Source organism: Mauremys reevesii, linkage group 16 (assembly GCF_016161935.1).
Source record: "Mauremys reevesii isolate NIE-2019 linkage group 16, ASM1616193v1, whole genome shotgun sequence".
Classification (NCBI taxonomy): domain Eukaryota; kingdom Metazoa; phylum Chordata; order Testudines; family Geoemydidae; genus Mauremys; species Mauremys reevesii.
The window spans coordinates 5,775,941-5,795,373 of record NC_052638.1 but is presented as its reverse complement, the minus strand read 5'-3'; the positions used below and the strand labels follow the sequence as shown (position 1 = coordinate 5,795,373).

Here is a 19,433-nt window from a genome sequence, read left to right as displayed (position 1 = left end):
CACAGTTGAAGGGGGAGCAGAGTGTACACGTCCTAGTCTCACCGCCTTTGTTACTTCAGTAGTTTTCTCCACCCTGCTAACTCTTTGGCTGAGGAGTGGCTATGCTGGAGATGGGAGCTGGACAGCTCCAGAGGGATTTAATCTGGGGACCCCCACAAAATAATTTGGAGCAAGTCAGGAGTAAAATTTTCAATTGTTGTGTTCTGAGGAAAAATACAGCATGCAGTCTGAGAACCACATGCTGCAGCTACCAGGCATAGCTGGAACTTACCAAGCTCCATCTGATTGCCAGGTCTAAGCCTGCTTCCTATGCACCCAGCAAAAGGAAAGCCCACAGTGGGAATGGAAAGCCTGGATGTGAGGTACAACAATTTCCCTATGCCGCTGTTCACCACCTGGTGTACAGGAGCTTTCCTGGCACCAGCCTATAGGCAAAGGGAGTCACAGAAGTAGACTGAGTAGAGAGTTGCTAGACCTCAGACATGGCTCCACTCTGTGCTTGAATGGAAAATGAACATGGATAGGCTGTTCAGGCATAATTAGGGCCCTACCAAATTCACGGCCATGAAAATTGCATCATGGAGACCGTGAAATCTGGTCTCCCCCTACATGAAATCTGGCTCGTGTGCTTTTATCTATACTATACAGATTTCACAGGGGAGACCAGCGTTTCTCAAACTCGGGGTCCTGACCCAAAAGGGAGTTGCAGGGAGGTTGCAAGGTTATTTTAGGGGGGTTGCAGTACTGCCACCATTACTTCTGCGCTGCTGCCTTCAGAGCTGGGCGGCCGGAGAGTGGTGGTTGCTGACTGAGGGCCCAGCTCAGCAACGCCCCACCAGAATCAGTGCAGAAGTAAGGGTGGCCATCCCAGCCCATCCCATGCCATCCCTTACTTCTGCGCTGCTGCTGGAGACTGCTCTGCCTTCAGAGCTGGGCTCCCAGCTAGTAGCCCTGCTCTCCAGCTGCCCAGCTCTGAAGGCAGCGCTGCCACCAGCAGCAGCACAGAAGTAAGGGTAGCCGTACCGCAAACTCCGCCCACACCCACACTATAACCTTGCAATCCCCCCACAATTCCTTTTTGGGCCCCCTACAATTACAACACGGTGAAATTTTAGATTTAAATAGCTGAAATCATGAAATTTACAATTTTAAAAATCATATGACCATGAAATTGACCAAAATGGACCGTGAATTCGGTAGGGCCCTTGGCATAATGCTGGCTGTGGCACAGTCTTGAGATCATGGAGTGCACATTTACCTTTCCCATAACAAAACCAGCTGCTGTCCTGCTCCCAGCATATTCTCAGGTTTATAGATGCTGACCCTGATATCCCCAGTTCAGCTCCGTCTTTGAGTTCCCAAATTTACCGAATTCAGTTTACCCCACTAACTAGCAAAACAAAGCAAGCAGGTGGCTTTTACACAGAGGTTTCATCATGGGACAATCTATGGTGCCGTTACAACCTACCACCAGTGGGTGCTATTATGAGCACAGCTGCCACAAACCAGGCAGACAATGCTAAGAAGAAGAGCTAAAAGTGAGGGGGGGCAGGGAATGAGGAATCCAGGAAGTGACTGAGATGAGTAACATTTTGGATTTGGGGGGGAAAAAAACCATCAGCTTTTCCAGTGCAAGGGTTTAAGATAAACACCAATGAAATCTGGTAAGAGGTTATGAGAACCCTTCTCTCACAGGAGAGAGGCAGATTTAAGAAGTGGTAGATGGCCCTCACCCCCCTTCATTAGGTACTTACATACAGGGATCCTAACTGGGTCCTGTCTGTATCAAATATATGGTAGTAATGTTGTACAAAACTGGATCCAATCTGCTCCCAAATAGGCTTGTCTCCCATTCTGAATCCTCCGCCAGAGCCAGTGACTGTAAAAAAAAATAAAAAAAATCAGAAAGAACAGTTCATAGATTCCAAGGCCGAATGGACCATTGTGATCATCTAGTCTGACCTCTTGTAGAGCACAGGCCAGAGACCTGCCCAGCAGATCTTTTAGAAAACATCCCATCTTGATTTAAGAGTGGTCAGTGCTGGAGAATCCACCACAACCCTTGGCAAACTGTGTCAATGGTTAATTACTTGCACCATTCAAAAGGTACACCTTATTTCCAGCTGCATTTGTCTAGCTTCAACTTCCAGCCATTGGGTCATGTATGTTTGTTATCGCTTTCTCTCCTACACTGAAGCGCCCATTATTAAATATTTGTTACCCATGTAGATACTTAAAGACTGTAGTCAAGTCGCCCCTTCTGACACGAAAGAGCAGCCAAACGCTGTGTTAATATGTAAATCACAGGTAAATCAATCTTAGACTACAGCCTTACAGTGAACAAGAACATAACTCTCACAAGGCTTTTAGACCACCAGATCTGTGCTGCTGCAATACAGCAGCCGTCTACAGCAGGGGTCTCAAACTCAAATGACGCACTCCCCTCGCTGCCTCTGGCCCCGCCCCCACTCCACCCCTTCCATTAGGGTGTGGGGTGCGGCAGGGGGCTCAGGGCAGGGAGTTGGCTCCCTGCCTGCCTGCCCTGGCCCCACGCCGCTCCATTCCAGGAAGCGGCTGGAACAGTGTCCCTGCAGCCCCTGGGGGAGGGGGAGGGGCTCAGGGTTCCATGTGTCTGCCGCTCTTGCCGCTCCTCCAGGTACCTCCCACGAAGCTCCCATTGGCCGCGGTTTCCTGTTCCCGGCCAATGGGAGCTGCGGGGGGGCGGTGCCTGGAAGGAGGCAATGCAGGAGCCCTCTGCCTCCTCCCCTCTCCCCCCCAGACCGAAGGGACGTGCTGCCAGCTGCTTCAGAGAGTGGCGCGGGGCTCGCAGCGCCACGAGGGGAAATCCTGCGGGTAGGCAGAGGGGTGGGGTGGGGGCGCAGGGAGCTTGGCGGGCCACACACAAGAGCCCCGCAGGCCGCGTGTTTGAGACCCCTGGTCTACAGCATGACTGCAGATGTCACACAGCTGCATTTAGGGAGCTTCTGCACTTCTCTGGCACAGTGGCAATGGAGAATGGAGCTTTGATTGTGCCAATAAAGTTGCCTCTGCCCCTCGGTGATGGCCATTATACATAGCTCACTGGGGAATAAATTGCTTCCTCTGGTGTCCCAAAGAGCAAAGCTACAGTCACCCTCTCTGTAGATACACCTCTATCAATAACCACAAGGCGGTGATCCCCAGTATTTCAGGGCAGCTGTTTTCTACATTAAATATCTCCTTTGGGCCAGTCACTACCCACCATTTCCCATTCAACTAGGCAAACTAGCCCTCAGTGGAGTCTGGTCTGCTCTTGCAGTATAAGATTTGGGCCAATCTGAACTCTGTTAGAGTGTGCACAACTGAATGAGAGGAAGGAGGGCAGCAATTATGCACTGGGGCCCAGCATCAAAGCTCACTATTAAAAAATAGGGAGGAGAAACCTGAAGTTACAGCCATGACCTAGAAGTACTGGTAAGGATACCAGCAGGTGGTAGTCACTGCCTTGTAGTTAATATAATAGGAACTCTATTTTCCCCAGAAATTACCCCATCCGGTGCAGTTTCCCAGGACGGATTAGGGCTCGTATCCCCTGGCATACAGTATGGAGACTTATCAGTCAAAGGTGGGAGCAGAAACTTTTTTTTTTTTGGCGCCAGTTACAGAATCAATGAGTCTGCCATCTTGTTTTGGCAAGTTACAAACTGAGTATTAAGCTCAAGTGTACCTTCCAGATCTGTGAATAGAATGACAAAGGCTAGCCCCTGGAGCAGCTTCTTGTGCTGCCCGCATACCTAGCCTTGATCACTGGTCCTGGGTTCTCCATGCGTTAGCAAGTATAAGAAAAACTAGAATCCACAAAAGCAGCACCACTATGTTTGAGATCTCAACAGGGAGACGTAGGCTCAGATAATTGCCTGTGAAAGGATTGGCAGAATGTTCTTTGGCTGTTCTAATGGAGGTAAACTTAAGAAAATGTTGGAGGGCACTAAGGGATAGATAACCCATCTGCCCTTACATGAGAGAGTAGTCCCAGAGCTGACATTTTCTGGCAATGAGCTGAACGGGTAAAACACTCATTTTAATCAGGAATTAAGGTAACTGTAGATAGACTCATAGATTTTAAGGTCAGAAGGGACCATTATGATCATCTAGTTTGACCTCCTGCACAATGCAGGCCACAGAATCTCACCCACCCACTCCTGTAACAAACACCTAACCTATGTCTGAGTTACTGAAGTCCTCAAATCATGGTTTAAAGACCTCAAGGTGCAGAGAATCCTCCAGCAAGTGACCCGTGCCCCATGCTGCAGAGGAAGGCGAGAAAGCTCCAGGGCCTCTGCCAATCTGCCCTGGAGAAAAATTCCTTCCCGACCCCAAATATGGTGATCAGCTAAACCCTGAGCATGTGGGCAAGACTCACCAGCCAGCACCCAGGAAAGAATTCTCTGTAGTAACTCAGATCCCACCCCAACATCCCATCACAGACCATTGGGCATATTCACTTTCTCAGTCTAAAAGGATGAAAAGTCTGTGGGTCCCTGCATGGAGGATTATTCTTAAATACTGCAAGGGTGTAGTGGTAGGATTTTATGTTTGTATTTTGTATAACAGGGGTGTCCAAACTACGGCCCGCGGGCCAACTGCCCGCGTCAGTTTTTTTTTATTGGCCCGCGCAGCAATTTTGAGCTCCGCCCGCGGCATGCCTGTCCAGGGTCACCCCGAGCCGGACGAGCCGCCGCTGCCATGGCCCCGCCGGAGGCGGAAGAGCGGCCCGAGGAAGGAATGCCTGCGCGGCGCCGCAGCGGCGCCCGCTCCTCGCCCGCGCTCGCTCGCTCCCGCGCGCAGGGCGCAGGGCCCCGGCGCCGCCTCGCGCTCCGGCCGGCCGCAACTGCCGCAGCCGCGCCTGGCCCGCGGAGCCCGAGCGGCCGCGAGTCGCTGCGCGGCCAGGCTCGCCGCCCGCAGGCCCCGCTCCGCCCCGGCGGCCTTTCTATTTTGGCTTTCTATATTTTTTTTTATTTTTCTATATCTGTTGTATAATTTAGAATGAAGGATAAAGAATAATAATGTAGCATGTATTAAATGTACTGGTGTATGATTTGATCATATTCTGCCAGCCACCCTTTTTGAATAGTAGAAAAGAATGGCCTAATGGGCCATTTGGTAAAGATGCATTAGCCGGGAATTTGTGTCTGGGCTAATTGTAAGGCAGTAAGACGTTTTAAGGTTATTTCTTTGTTGTAGGTTTAGCATTTTAAAATAAGTAAAAGAACGTAAGGATTGTTCTCTTGTGCACTGCAACTTGATGGGTCTGTTTAAAATGTTCACAGAAACATCAAATTGCAATGCACAAGAAAACAAGTTCATCACCCTGAAGACACCAAGACATAAGATGTGAACTTCTTAGTCAGACTTTGTATAAGGCCCAGATGAAGCTTCTATCCTTCTTACAAGTCTCATTCATCATTAGTCCCCAGAAGGAAAAAAAATAAGACTTTCTGAAAATGTGTTAAGTTGCTTTGTTGGGCCTTAGGAATAGGCACATGTCCCATACTCTATGAATATGTTGTTCTGATAAGTCATCTGAAAAGAGGAGAATGCAACTTCCTCATCTGATATAATGACAAATCACTGCACGCTAAGAGTTCTCTCCAATCTTCTCTTTTCTAGCCCCTCCTTGTTCCTCATGGGGGGGTGGGGAGGAAGGGAGAGTGTCCCTTGTTAATTTTGCCTACCTCAAAGGATCAACATAGATTACCGTGAAATTTTTATCTTCAGGACAGTAACTTTTATGGTACAAAAATCTCTGAAATACAACAACTCTTTTTCTACTCACCAGTGGGTCTTTACTCTCTACTTGGACAGCACCAGATATAGGCAAGGAGGCACTAGAATCACTGTACAACCTAAATGCCCAATATCAATTCTTTAACAGGTCTACTGTGGTAGCACCAAGAAGCTGATCACACTGTGCCTCCACTGTGGATGGTGCTTTACAAATATACCCGGCACAGTCTGAACTCCAGGCTTGGGTTCAAACCTGAACTCAACATCTGGGCTCAGATATAGAAATACTGCCCAGCTGGAGTGCCTAGTGAACTCTTTATGTCAACAAGCTACCAGGCTAAACTCACTCAAGCAAGAGTTCTGAATATTCCCTAGGTGTGAGTTTTAGGGGTCTCAGTGGCACAGCATGAGAACCTTTCATATCTACAATCCTGTTCAAATCTGCATCCAAATGACCAGTCTTGTGTTTTCCTAAATACTCACTGAACATGCACCCACATCATGAGACTCCTACACAATTCAGTGTGGCTACCCAAGTCTGCCCAGAGGTCCAGACCTGGAACAGCAGGAGTCACTGCAGGGCAGCATGAAGGTGAACTAAGAACCTTATGCAGGAAGTTTTCTCAGTAGCGGTCTGCTTCCTCACATTGGTGCCAGCAAGAGCCAGATGTAACAGCACCTCTGTGAAACACAAAGAACTCACATTAACGACCCTCATCTTCTTTAAAGCTTCTCCCCCCCCACGGCAGCCAGAAATCCCCACCAATGCTGCCCTTTAATTCTGAGCCAGCGCATCACTATTGATCATTAATACTCTGATGGACATTGCTGACAACTAGAGAGAAACTCTCTAGTTGCTAAACTAGGGGCTAAGAGAAAACTGCAGGGTAGGGAGAATCCAACTGCAGAGATGTGTATGCCTCTAAAAATGGACATATTAGATAGAACGGAACAATAAAACAGGAAAAAGACATCTTGACAGTCGTTACGTAGCTCTGAGTGTACATTAAGGGCAGCAGGCTCAGCTGTAGTAGGCAAATTCCAGTATCTAGTTAGCCACTGTTCAGCATTCACACTTTCCACCTAGTCTTCAGAAGCAAATGCTGTTTTTAATTTGCCAAGTGAAGGCTGTTTTCAATATATATCCTGAGACCTAAACAGTGTTTCAAATCCAACTTTTTTTGTAGAGTGAACCACATCCTACAGATGGTCTCAAAGCCAACTATCCTTCCATTTGCAATCATACCGCATCCTTGTGGGAACTACACCAATTGCTTGCATACAAGAGTCACATTAGGAAAATCTAGACGCATTTTTCATCTGTCTTTAGTCCAGTAAGGTCTTGACTACACACAGATGCATCAGTTTAACTAGAACAGGTTTAAAAACCAATTTAGCTAAGTTAGTGCAAGATTTCTGCATGGATACGTACACTAAATTAAACCTGGCACAGAATGATTTAAATTAAATGATTGTATGCAGTGTACCGTAGCTGTGTCTGTCCCAGGACACTAGAGAGACAAGGTGGGTGAGGTAATATCTTTTATTGGACCAACTTCTGTTGGTCAGAGACACAAGATTCTGAGCTCTTCCTTAAGTCTGGGAAAAGTACTCCGAGTAGTACAGCTAAATACAAGATCAAACAGATAGTTTAGCATACAAGCTTAATATAAGTAGCTGTTTGGTGAAGGCAGTATATCCTGGGCTTCCTCCTCAGAGCACATACTGTGGTTTCAGAGTATCTGGCTGTAGATAACAGCTGTCTTGGTGTGTTGGGGTGGTTACTGAATTTAAGAAAGTAGGTGTGGTGATCTGTGGGGTTTTTGTATATAGTTGTCTGTAGAGTTCCATTGTCAAAGCTGATTGTGGTGTCCAGTGTGGGAATGTTCCAGAAAAAATTCTGTTATCTAGGGGCCAGGCACTCAGATGCCACAGAATGTGCTCCAAAGAGAAAGTCTGGGATATACACCTTAACACACTTAAAACCTCCTTCACCAAACAAGGACACTCCACCAGAGAAGTAGATTGCATCATGGAATGGGTCACCCAAATACCCTGAAAGCATCTGCTTTAGTACAGAAATAAAACTCCCTCTGACCATACACCCCTAGTTGTCACCTACCAATCCACACTAGAACACATCGGGGTATCATCAAACTACAACCCATGCTTGATGGTGACCCCATCCTGAAAGTAGTGTTTTCTGAAACCCCTCTTCTGGCTTTCAAACAACCCCCCAATCTCTCTAAGATCATCATCAGAAGCAAGCTTCTCACAGACCTGGACAGACCAACTCAAAGCAGCACCAGACCCTGCCAGAACAACAGATGCAAAACCTGCAGATATCTCTCTACTGCTACAATGATCAACACCCCACACAACACACCTTTCAAGATCCATGGGTCCTACATGTGCCCATCACAACGTGGGGAATATCTTACCCAGAGCATTAAATGCCCCAACAACGACTATGCAGGTGAAACCAGACAGACAATCACTATGCTTTTGAATGAACTCACAAAGGAAAATGATAAAAAGAAACACACCCTATCACTCTTGGGTGTGAACTTTTCACAAAGTGATCACTCTATATCTGACCTATCAGTAAAGCCCTGCGGGGATACAAAATTTGTATGCACATCCGAGCCACAACATGGTCAACGGATATCTGCATCTGTGGATGCAGATAACTGCAGATTTGCGGGGCTTTACTGCTCAGTCCTCAGCCTCAAAGGCAACCTCCACAACACTTTCAAAAGATGAACTTCTCTAAACACTAAAAATCATGGGCTTAGTAAAGACACTGGATTTATGGTTTAGTACAACAACCTGTAATCCATTAACCCCTTCTTTTTGTCGTATGACTGCAGGGGCATTGACAGGCCACTTCTCCTTGAATGTCCTTTACAACAGTATTTCTCAATGACTAGCCTGTGGACCAGTGCCGGTCCCTGAGATCTCTTGGATACAGATTAGGAAGGCAGCAAGCTGGTCTCTCATAGCAAAAAGGTTGAGAAACACTGCCTTAGAATATGTGCTAACTGCTTATGCAAAACTATCTGTTCGACCTTGTATTTGGCTGTAACACTCAGAGTACCTTTCCCAGACCCGATGAGCTCCATGTAGCTCAAAAGCTTGTCTCTCTCACCAACAGAAGTTGGCCCAATAAAAGATATTACCTCAACCACCCTGTCTCTCTTAAATTAAATTGATTCCTTACTCAGACTTTAAGGTCAGAAGGGACCATTATGATCATCTAGTCTGACCTCCTGCACAAAGCAGGCCACAGAATCTCACCCATCCACTTCTATAACAAACCCCTAACCTATGTCTGAGTTATTGAAGTCCTCAAATTGTGGTTTGAAGACCTCAAGCTGCAGAGAATCCTCCAGCAAGTGACTCATGCCCCATGCTGCAGAGGAAGGCGAAAAACCTCCAGGGCCTCTGCCAATCTGCCCTGGAGGAAAATTCCTTCACAACCCCAAATATGGCGATGAGTGACACTAAATCAATGCAAGCCATTTTAAAATGGATTTAAAGGATGTCCATACAAGGGTTAAACTAAATCAGTTTAAAACCACATCATTAGTTTAACCATTGAAAGTTAGTGTGTTAGTCCACATCAAAATAGCATTCAATGTAGATGTGAACACAGCACAAGTCTGAAGTGAAGCACATTCCCAGAATAGTTTGCAGTTTTGGTTTACAAGGAGCAGAAGAAGGGTCCATTGTTATCTTCTTACTCTATTTGATGCTTTAGATTTGTTTGCTCTACTTACAATTTCTGATGTTGCAAGTAGTTCTCTCTCTGAAGGCATTTACTTTGGAATGAGTTGATCTCCTTATCAATTTCTGTTGCAGATTTCTAGGACTCTGCTCCACAAAGGAGGACAGACAGGAGGCTAGTGTTACTTTTTTTATTTTTGTGTCAGTGCCAATCATGCTACTTTTCCAAATCTTTTCAAATTTATGAAAGTTGTTTGCTGCTTTTGATATTCATAACTTGACATCTAGCATAGAGTCACTATTGTTGTCTCTCTCTCTTCCCGGATAGGTAAGATGATTTACTTATTTAGCATTAACCATGAGAGTGGACGAACTACTTTTGGAACATGGATAGCCATACATTTCGTCTTCCCTTTGTTGATGAAACAATTTTGCTGTATCTGCCAAAAGCTGTGTCTTGTTCTTCCATTAAGCAATATGTTTAAGCAAGACAATGTCATTAGCAAAAACAAGGTCATCCAATTGTGCTTTATTATTTGTCCATAAAATTTGTCAGTTGCCTTCTGTGGTTACCTTCCTCACGACATAGTCAATGACCGGTGCAAATATAGTGGGGACATAGTACATCCTTGCCTTACTCCAGCTGTCACTGAAAATCATTGGCTGATGTCACCATCTGACAGCACATATGGCATTATCATGTACATCCTTGACTATTCTAATTATTTTGCTGGTATTCCATAGAATGCCATAATTCTCCGAAGACTGCATCTGTGTACGCTGTCAAACACCTTCTGGAAATCTATACGTTTTATTACAAGAGGTGCTTGTTTCTCCATACTTTGTTCTATATTGTTCTCCGACATATTAATATGATCTGCACATGACCCGAATAGTTTAAAACCTGCTTGTTCCTCTCTAGGTTGAAGGTAAATTTGTTTCTTGATACTTTTCAGGATGTGGCACATGATTTTCATAGGCACTGAGAGTAATGTGATTCCTCTTCAGTTACTGCTATAAAGCCTCTCTTCCACGGAGCTGGGTTCTTTTTCTTCATTCCAAGCAAAACCAAGGAAAGTCTGGAGGGCTATTTCATCACTTGCTCTAAGCATCTTTCTAGTATTATCCTTTCCAGCTGCTTTCTCATTTTTGAGTTTACTGATGGCTTTTCAAACTTCTTCCACAGTAACATCTCCTAAATCAACATCAAGCTCTAGTGGTAGGTCTGCATCATGTATGTCTAGTAGTACTAGCAGGATGTGCTAACAGGAGTGTTGTAAGTAAGATACGGGAGGGAATTGTTCGACTCTACTTAGCACGGGTGAAGCCTCAAATGGAGTACAGCATCCAGTTTCAGCCACCATTTCTTAAGAAAGATGTTGACAAACTGGAGAGAGTCCAGAGGAGAGCAACAAAAATGAGGTTTACAAAACACGACCTATGAGGAAAGGTTGTAAGAATTGGGCATGTTTTCTCAAATGAGCAGGTTGGGGTGGGGGCACTAAGTTTTAAAGTATGTAAAACATTTTTATAAAGAGGATGTTGATCAACTGTTCCCCATGTATTCACAGCCTGCAGTAGAGCCAAACTCCAAGCAACCTAACGAGTGCAGCTGGCCTAACTGGCTATGCCGCTTGATTGGTTGTAAGAGCCAGCAGGCTGGGTCTTAAGCCTACTAGTAGCAGCAGTTCATCAGCTGCTCAAAACATTCACCCATGGCTGTGATATCTCCTGGCCCTGCTTATTTCCAGCCTTGCTCCTGCCCTGCCTCACTCTAGGTACCCTGGTTCTGAATCTCAGCTCTGATTCCTGACTTCAGCTCTGGCCTCTGACGATGGTTCTGACACATGCTCCAACCACTAAGAATGACCACCCACATCCCAGTCCCTGACACCAACAATGTGCTATCCACCTACTGCCACCATGTGTGCTCCCTTTTGGAGGAATACCTGTTCATTTTGTGGCTTGACTGGATGCACAGGGATTCATTGCTGGGGGTAACAAGTGCCCGCACTAAACTACTAACCAGTTTGGGGTCAAAGCTCCACTCTCCCTGGCCAAGGCTCAGCCCACTTAGCCAGTTTGTTTCAAAGAGCTGCCCCTCAACAGAAAAGACAGAGCAAGAGGAAGTTCTTCTCTGCCCAAGATAGGAGTCGTCTGGTTTCTCTATGCAGAGACAAGACTTGATGCTGCTCTGCTTGTTCAAACAAGCCACTGAGAAATGTTTGTCATAGTCTGCATGTGTCTGTGGAAGAATCAATCATGGCAAAGTTTCCAGGCACTTCTGGATGACCTTGAGCTCTCGCTAAGTCTATGCTATGCTTCCACTGCCCACATGAGCAGAACCTCTTGACTGTCTCCTTCTTGCACTGGGCTCCTCACACAGTGTTCGCTATTACGATCAACTTTGCCTGGCTTTGCTATCTAATATCCATGCAAAAACCTCACTGTTCAGTCACTGGGCTAGGGATTTGGGGGACAAGAGGTGACTATGAGAGTGTTTAATGTTGTTGTGCTCATATCTGCACAGAAACCTTTCTAAACATCACTAGATGAACAGAACGAGAAAAAAAATTCTTAAAATAACTAAAGCTTCAAAATACATATTTAAGGCACACTGCTAGACTATTCAATATTTTTTAAAACAAATAAAAACAAGTTAACAGTGTCTTGTTCAGCCTACTTCTTTGGAAGCAGCCGTAACACAGCCCCAGTTCACATGGTTTAGGAAAAGGGAAGGAACATTTTCAGAAACAGGCCCAGGAGGTTGTGATGTGCATAAAGCTTAACATTTATCCATCCATGAAGTTAGAATTGATACCATTAAAGTAGACAAAGCTATGATCAAACTAAGCCAACCTTTTTGATGCAAGCAGCAGAGTCTCATTTCTTATTCTAATGATAGTCTAAGATGTACGCTAGAACTCTGTTATACTCCAGAGACAATTTGGCTCATCTACTGCAGCATCTGGAAAATTTATCTTCAGTGCTATTTAAGCTGGAGGCCAAAATGTACATCAGTAACTGGGTTTGAAAGAGGAGAACCAGAGTGACAAACAAACCAAGAAAAAGTTAAATGCATGAATAATAGAAAAATCTGCAAACTGAATAGTAATTCTAAAATTCAAGTGACCTACTTCTCTCAGAGAGAGAGATGAGGAACAAAGCCTCTGAGAATCCCTCCCAAGATGGAAAAGCTACATTTTCTTTTTCCTAAATTGAGAATGAGCTTTAGGGAATATCTACACAGTAATGTAAGCCCAGGGTTAGTGGAATTTGAGTCAGCTGATCTGTGTCCAGGAACTCTGGGCTTGAATGTCTACACTGCATTTTAACGCTAGGTTAAGGATTTTCTGATACATGCTTGAACCTAGGACTCTAGTATCCACACTGCAGTGCACAGACCCAAGTCAAAGTAACCCTATCCCAGAGTGCTTAGTGCCTGTCTGCCCCACTTCCTGGTTGACACTCTAGCCCAGGGGTTGGCACACGTGCCAAAGGCGGCACGCAGGCTGATTTTTAGTGGCACGCTGCTGCCAGCCAGGGTCCTGGCTGCCGGCCTGGATTATGAAACCCCAGACCAGCAGCGGGATGAGCCACTCATCCCGTGGCCGGTCTGGGTTTCCATCTGCTGCCTGCGCTGCTGGTCTGGCACACAAAACCTTAAATTCATGGCACACCACTTCCCAAAGCTTGCTGATCCCTGCTCGAGCCCTACAAATGTGTTGCACTTTGGGAAAACTCTACTGCCCACCATTTCCTAATTGTGGCAGTGCTACTGATAGACTCAGGTGCCCATAAAGAACAGATGAGTACATAAACTGCATAATTAGCTCCTGTGGTGGCTATCCCAGGAGAATGACTGCCATGTGAGGCGGCTTTATACCGAACTACCATCTGAGAATTGGGCTCTCCACTTTTAGACTGAGGCACATTGGCAGGAAAATGTCCATGTGCACCTGTTCCGAGGATAAATAGGACATTAGTCTCCAGGGAGGTCAAGCTATTAAAATGAAACTTTGCAAGTTTTAATATTTAGAATGGGATGTTCAGTGACGGTGTTTTTATTTGGTTGGTTATTTATTTATTTTTGTCTGTTTGTTTTGATATTTGACATAAAATGTAGGTTTCAGAGGAAGAACAGACACAGCCCTGCCTGGCTGCTGCTAAGCGGTGAAGTGCATCCCCAGCACTCCCCGGGGATCGTGATCCCTTTTCACACTGCACCCAGGAGGCAGGAATATGGGATCCCCAGCTGTGGGGAAGTTTGGGGGCTGGCTCCCACTCACTGCCCTGACAGTGCACGCTGCCCAGGTGTGTCTGCACGTACAGCCCCAGGGAGGGGAGGAGGGCCCAGAAGCAAGGGACAGAAAGAGGAGTGGGACCTGCCACGTGAACCATAACTAGAGATCTAAGCTTTCAGTTGGCATATGAATTTGTATGATTCCCAAATAAGCCACAGCTGCCTGTTTAAAATCACTCCAGTGTAAAGCTAGCAGCAGGTATTAACATTAAGAGATGCACTGGCACCTGGCACACATCCACTAGCACATTCTGCTGCAGCTAGAAAAGTTAGCTAATCTGAACATTGGCTATTTCTAAATTAAATCTTCTCTCGTACATCACATGCATTTCGCTTCAAGCATCCATTGCACCAGCAGTATCAATTTAAGGGCAAGCCAATTGCAAACACTGTTGTAACCTCTTTTTGCTCTTAGCTAAGAAACTTGCAATCCCCACTCTCCACGTGCACACACAGCCTCTTCCAACAGCTCCAGATGGACGCCATTGCTCTGGAAGTTTTACAAGTCTTGGCTGGAAAGTCCCACCCCAAAAAGAAATGAAATGGTTTGTTTTTGACCTAGACTTAAAATGAGACAGTCCCGACAACTTTTACTACGGAGAAGCTATTGTGACTATGGTTGGGACTGGACTTTACCCCATACGCAGGATACATACCTGAAACTGAACAGTGTGGTGTATTGTTCTGTTACATTCTTTTTTAAATTTAGTACTTGAGCAACTCATTTGACATTTGTGCTAATATTTGACCAACTACAGATGCACAAAAACATACACACAAAAAGGGTGAAATTGGTGAATATGTCATAAAATCATAGGAATGTAACACTGAAAGGGATCTTAAGGGGTCATCAAATCCAGTCCCTGTGCTGAGGCAGGGATCAAGTAAACCTAGTTCATCCCTGACAGGTTCTTTAAAACCTCCAATGATGGTGATTCCATGATGTCCCTTGAAAGCCTATCCCAGAACTTAACTATGTAGTTAGAAAATGTTTTCCTAGTAGCTAACCTAAATCTCGCTTGCTAAAGATTAAACTCATCACTTCTTGTCCTACCTAGAATGGACATGGAGAACAACTGATCCCAGTCCTCTTTCTCACAGCCTTTAACATATTTAAAGACTTATCAAGTCTCCCCTCAGACTCTTTTCTCAAGACTAAATATACCCTTAAAAAAAAACCCCACACCTTTCCTTATAGGTCAGGTTTTCTAAACCTTTTAACACTTGTGTTGCTCTCCTCCAGACTCTCTCCAATCTGTCCACATCTTTCCTAAAGTGTGGTGCCTTAACTGGACACAGTACTCCTGCTGTAGCCTCACCAGAGCAGAGCAGAGGACAATTTCCTCCTGTGTCTTACTTACTATGTTCCTGTTAGTACATCCCGGAACAATATTAGCCTTTTTCACACCTGCATCACACTGACACAATCTGCAAACCACAATCTGTCAAGCAATTAAAAAAAATTATCCCGTGATTAATTGTGTAGTTAAACAATAATGGAATACCATTTATTTTAATATTTTCTACATCTTCAAATATATTGATTTCAATTTACAACACAAAATACAAAGTGTATAGTGCCCACTTTAGATTTATTTTTTATTACAAATATTTGCACTGTAAATAACAAAAGAAATAGCATTTCAATTCACCTCATACAAGTACTGAAGTGCAATGGCTATCATGAAAGTGCAACTTACAAATGTAGAATTATGTAGAGGTCTGTCGCATCTAACGCTGGGGTTACGTTCCATAGTCAGCGCGTAAAGCGAAAATCGCGTATAGTCAAAATTACATTGAGTGTAATGGTGGGCGGAATCGCCCGCACTACAGGTAGAGTATTAAAATTGTTATTGCTCTTTTTTTGTTGTTGTTTTTGGTTTCTGCCGACCGCGTAAAGCTGAAATCACACTTTAAATGTGCGTAAGATGCAACAGACCCTGCACAAAAAATAACTGCATTGAAAAATAAAACAAAGTAAAAACTTTAGAGCCTACAGGTCCACTCAGTCCTACTCTCAGCCAATCACTCAGACAGACAAACAAACTTGTTTACAGTTTGCAGGAGATAATGCTGCCTGCTTCTTGTTTACAATGTCACCTGAAAGTGAGAACAGGCGTTTGCATGGCACCTTTGTAGCCAGCATCGCAAGATATCTACATGCCAGATGTGTTAAAGATTTGTATGTCCCTTCATGCTTTGCCCACCATTCCAGAGGACATGCGTCCATGCGCTGCTTGGGTGACGCATGGCTAGAAAGGGTTAAACATCCTGCAAAATAAAAAAAACCTCAAAAGACACATAGGGAGATAATGTTTGTGTTTTTGTGTATTTACATATGTATGAGTAGGGTCAACAAAGTAATCAACAGTCCTGTCTATGCTATATTCTGATAATTCAGATGTCAAAAGAGCATGCCATCATTTAAATGAATTGTAAATATAGGATCTCTCGGTATTCATCTCTCTTTTAAATGTACTGTGAATGGTGGAGGAACAAGCAAATGGCCTTATGTTACTTCATATAGCTAAGTACCAGTGATGGACCTCCTTCAAAGTCAGCCTAATGACCTTTTGTTCCCCAAGGAACTCCAACTTATCAAAAGACATGAAATTGTATAAAAGATCCTTGGGTCCTGATTCTCTCATCTCAGATCTGCTTAGGCTTCATTGGGGGAAGTTTGAGTCGCAAGACTGAGGCCCCAGTTATACTGGTACGCCCTGAATGTGATATTTGGACACTGGACTATAACCTATTAACTGAATTTTAAAGGAACTCTTTGTAACTACAAAGCTCACCATCTCTGCTGTGAATCTGAACCTTAATGAATTGAACTCAAGTCTGTATGTATATTGATCTTTTAACCATACTCTCTCTTGTTTTTTAATAAATTTTAGTTTAGTTAGTAAGAATTGGCTTAGTGTGTATTTGGGTAAGATCTGAAACATTCATTAACCTGGGAGATGATGTGTCCGATCCTTCAGGATTGGTAGAACCTTTTCTTTTATATGATGAAATAAGATTTACTGAAATTTTCATCATATTTGACGTGGGTACCTGGATGGAGGCCTGAGGCTGGATCACTTTAAGGCAGAGGTTCTCAAACTGGGGGTCAGGACACCTCAGGGGGTTGCGAGGTTATTACACGGGGGAGGGGTCATGAGTTGTCAGCCTCCACCCCAAACCCCACTTTGTATCCAGCATTTATAATGGTGTTATAAATAAATAAAAAAGTGTTTTTAATTTAAGGGGAGGGGGTCACCAGTACAAAAGTTTGAGAACTACTGCTTTATGGGAACTGTGTTTGGATTTCTGATGAACCAGTAAGGTTATGAAAAAAGCTATTTTATGCTGACTTTGTAAATCTAAGTATTAGTCAGATGAAACCAGCAGGAGGTTGATTTTCTGTTTTGGTGGTCTGGTCTGGGTTCTGTAGTTTCTGCATCTGAGGCCTGGTCTACACTGGGGGGGGGGGTTCGAGCTCAGGTACGCAACTTCAGCTACGCTAAGCTGAAGTCGAAGTACCTTAGTTCGAATTACTTACCCGTCCTCACGGCGCGGGATCGACGTCCGCAGCTCCCCCGTCGACTCCGCCACCGGCGTTCGCGGTGGTGGAGTTCCGGAGTTGATGGGAGCGCGTTCGGAGTTCGATATATCGCGTCTAGATGAGACGCGATATATCGAACTTCGAGAAATCGATTGGTACCCGCCGATATGGCGGGTAGTGAAGACGTACCCTGAGTGTTGCTCTTTTAAGACTGCTGAAAGCATGCTCCACAACTCCTCCCTCGCAAATTTTGGAAGGCACTTCTGATTCTTAAACCTTCAGTCCAGTGCTGTATCTTCTTTGCATACTGGTCAAATCTGCTGTGAAAGTGTTCTTAAAACAAACATGTGCTAGGTCATCATCCGAGACTGCTATACCATGAAATATATGGCAGAATGCGGGTAAAACAGAGACAAAGACATACAGTTCTCCCCCAAGGAGTTCAGTCACAAATTTAATTAACTCATTTTTTAATGAGCATCATCAGCATGAAAGCATGTCCTCTGGAATGGTGACTGAAGCATGAAAGGGCATCTGAATGTTCAGCATATCTGGCACGTAAATACCTTGCAACGCCAGCTACAAAAGTGTCATGCAAACACCTGTTTACAGTGTCACCTGAAACTGAGAACAAGAAGCAGGCAGCATTATCTACGCAAATGTAAACAAACTTGTCTGTCTTAGCGACTGGCTGAACAAGAAGTAGGACTGAGTGGACTTGTAGGCTCTAAAGTTTTACATTGTTTTGTTTTTGAGAGCAGTTTAAAAAAAAATCTACGTTTATAAGTTGCACTTTCATAATAAAGAGATTGCACTACAGTACTTGTATGAGGTGAATTGAAAAATACTATTTCTTTTGTTCATTTTTACAGTGCAAATATTTGTAATAAAAAATAATATAAAGTGAGCACTGTACACTTTGTGTTCTGTGTTATAATAGAAATCAATATATTTGAAAAGGTAGAAAAACATCCAAAAATATTTAATAAATTTCAATTGGTATTCTATTGTTTAATGGTGCGATTAATCATGATAATTTTTTGACTTAATCGCAGTTAACTCACGCGATTAATTGACCACCCTAACCCAGATCCTTTTCAGCAGTACTACTGCCTAGCTACTTAGTCCCCATTTTGTAGCTGTGAAAAATCCTCAGAAAGGTGTCTACACTACAGGCCTTACAGCTATACCACTGCAGCTACACTGCTATAAGGTCTCCTGTGTAGCTCCTCTATGCCAGGGGGGATAGAGCTCTCCCGCCAGCATAAACAAACCATCCCGAACAAGAAGCAGTAGCTATGTTAGCGGGAGAGCATCTCCCACCAAAATAGCACTGTCCACACTGGCGTTTTTGTCGGTGAAACCTATGTCGGTCAGGAGTGTGTTTTTTTCACAACCCTGACCAACAAACATTTTGCCAACAAAAGTGCTAGTGTAGGCAAAGTCTCAGTGTAGTACTTTGCACTTGTCTTTAAATTTATTTTAAATTCTCCAATTTGTCAGGTCATTTTGAATTCTAATCCTGTCCTCCAACGTGCTTGCAACCCCAGCCCCACATTGGCTGCAGTTCCCAGCCAATGGGAGCTGAAACAGTCAGTGCTGTGGCAAGAGCAGTGGAACCAGGCCCCTGCCTCTGCCACCTAGGACCTGCAGGGATGTGGAGCTGGGTAGGAAGCCCCTACCAGCCCTGCTTCCCAATACCAGCAGGGGTCCCTGGCTACATCCCCCAGTACCCACAGTGCCCCTGGACTGTCCCTCTCCCAAGCACCTGCGGCCCCCAGCCCAAGTTTTAGTCAGGGCGAGTATTTTTAGTAAAAGTCATGGACAAGTTACGGGCCCGTGAATTTCTGCTTACGGCCTGTGACCTATTACTTTTATTAAAAATACCTGTGACTAAAATGTAGCCTTACTTAAAACCTTATTATCCTCTAAATTGTCCTTATAAATTGAGTGGACGGACTGGTTAATTTGAGCTGTCTCCATTCAGCGCTCAAAGTGAGTCTCTTCTGTTGAGATTAACTTTCATTACTTTGTGGCTAAGATTGAGCAAAATCAGTCTGAGCTGTCTGCTTCTGTGGGTGCAGCGAGCTA

General features: G+C 44.6%; 1 protein-coding gene across 2 annotated transcripts in view; it reads right to left on the bottom strand.

The window, feature by feature from the left end:
• Positions 1–19,433, bottom strand: part of NUTF2 (nuclear transport factor 2) — a 55,753-nt gene that overhangs the window by 22,675 nt on the left and 13,645 nt on the right. For both annotated transcript variants that reach the window (XM_039502533.1, XM_039502534.1), the window contains exon 2: positions 1,755–1,879. In XM_039502533.1, coding sequence (XP_039358467.1) covers positions 1,755–1,853 — 99 coding nt within the window. In that variant the 5' untranslated portion in view covers positions 1,854–1,879. The remainder of the gene's footprint in view (positions 1–1,754; positions 1,880–19,433) is intronic.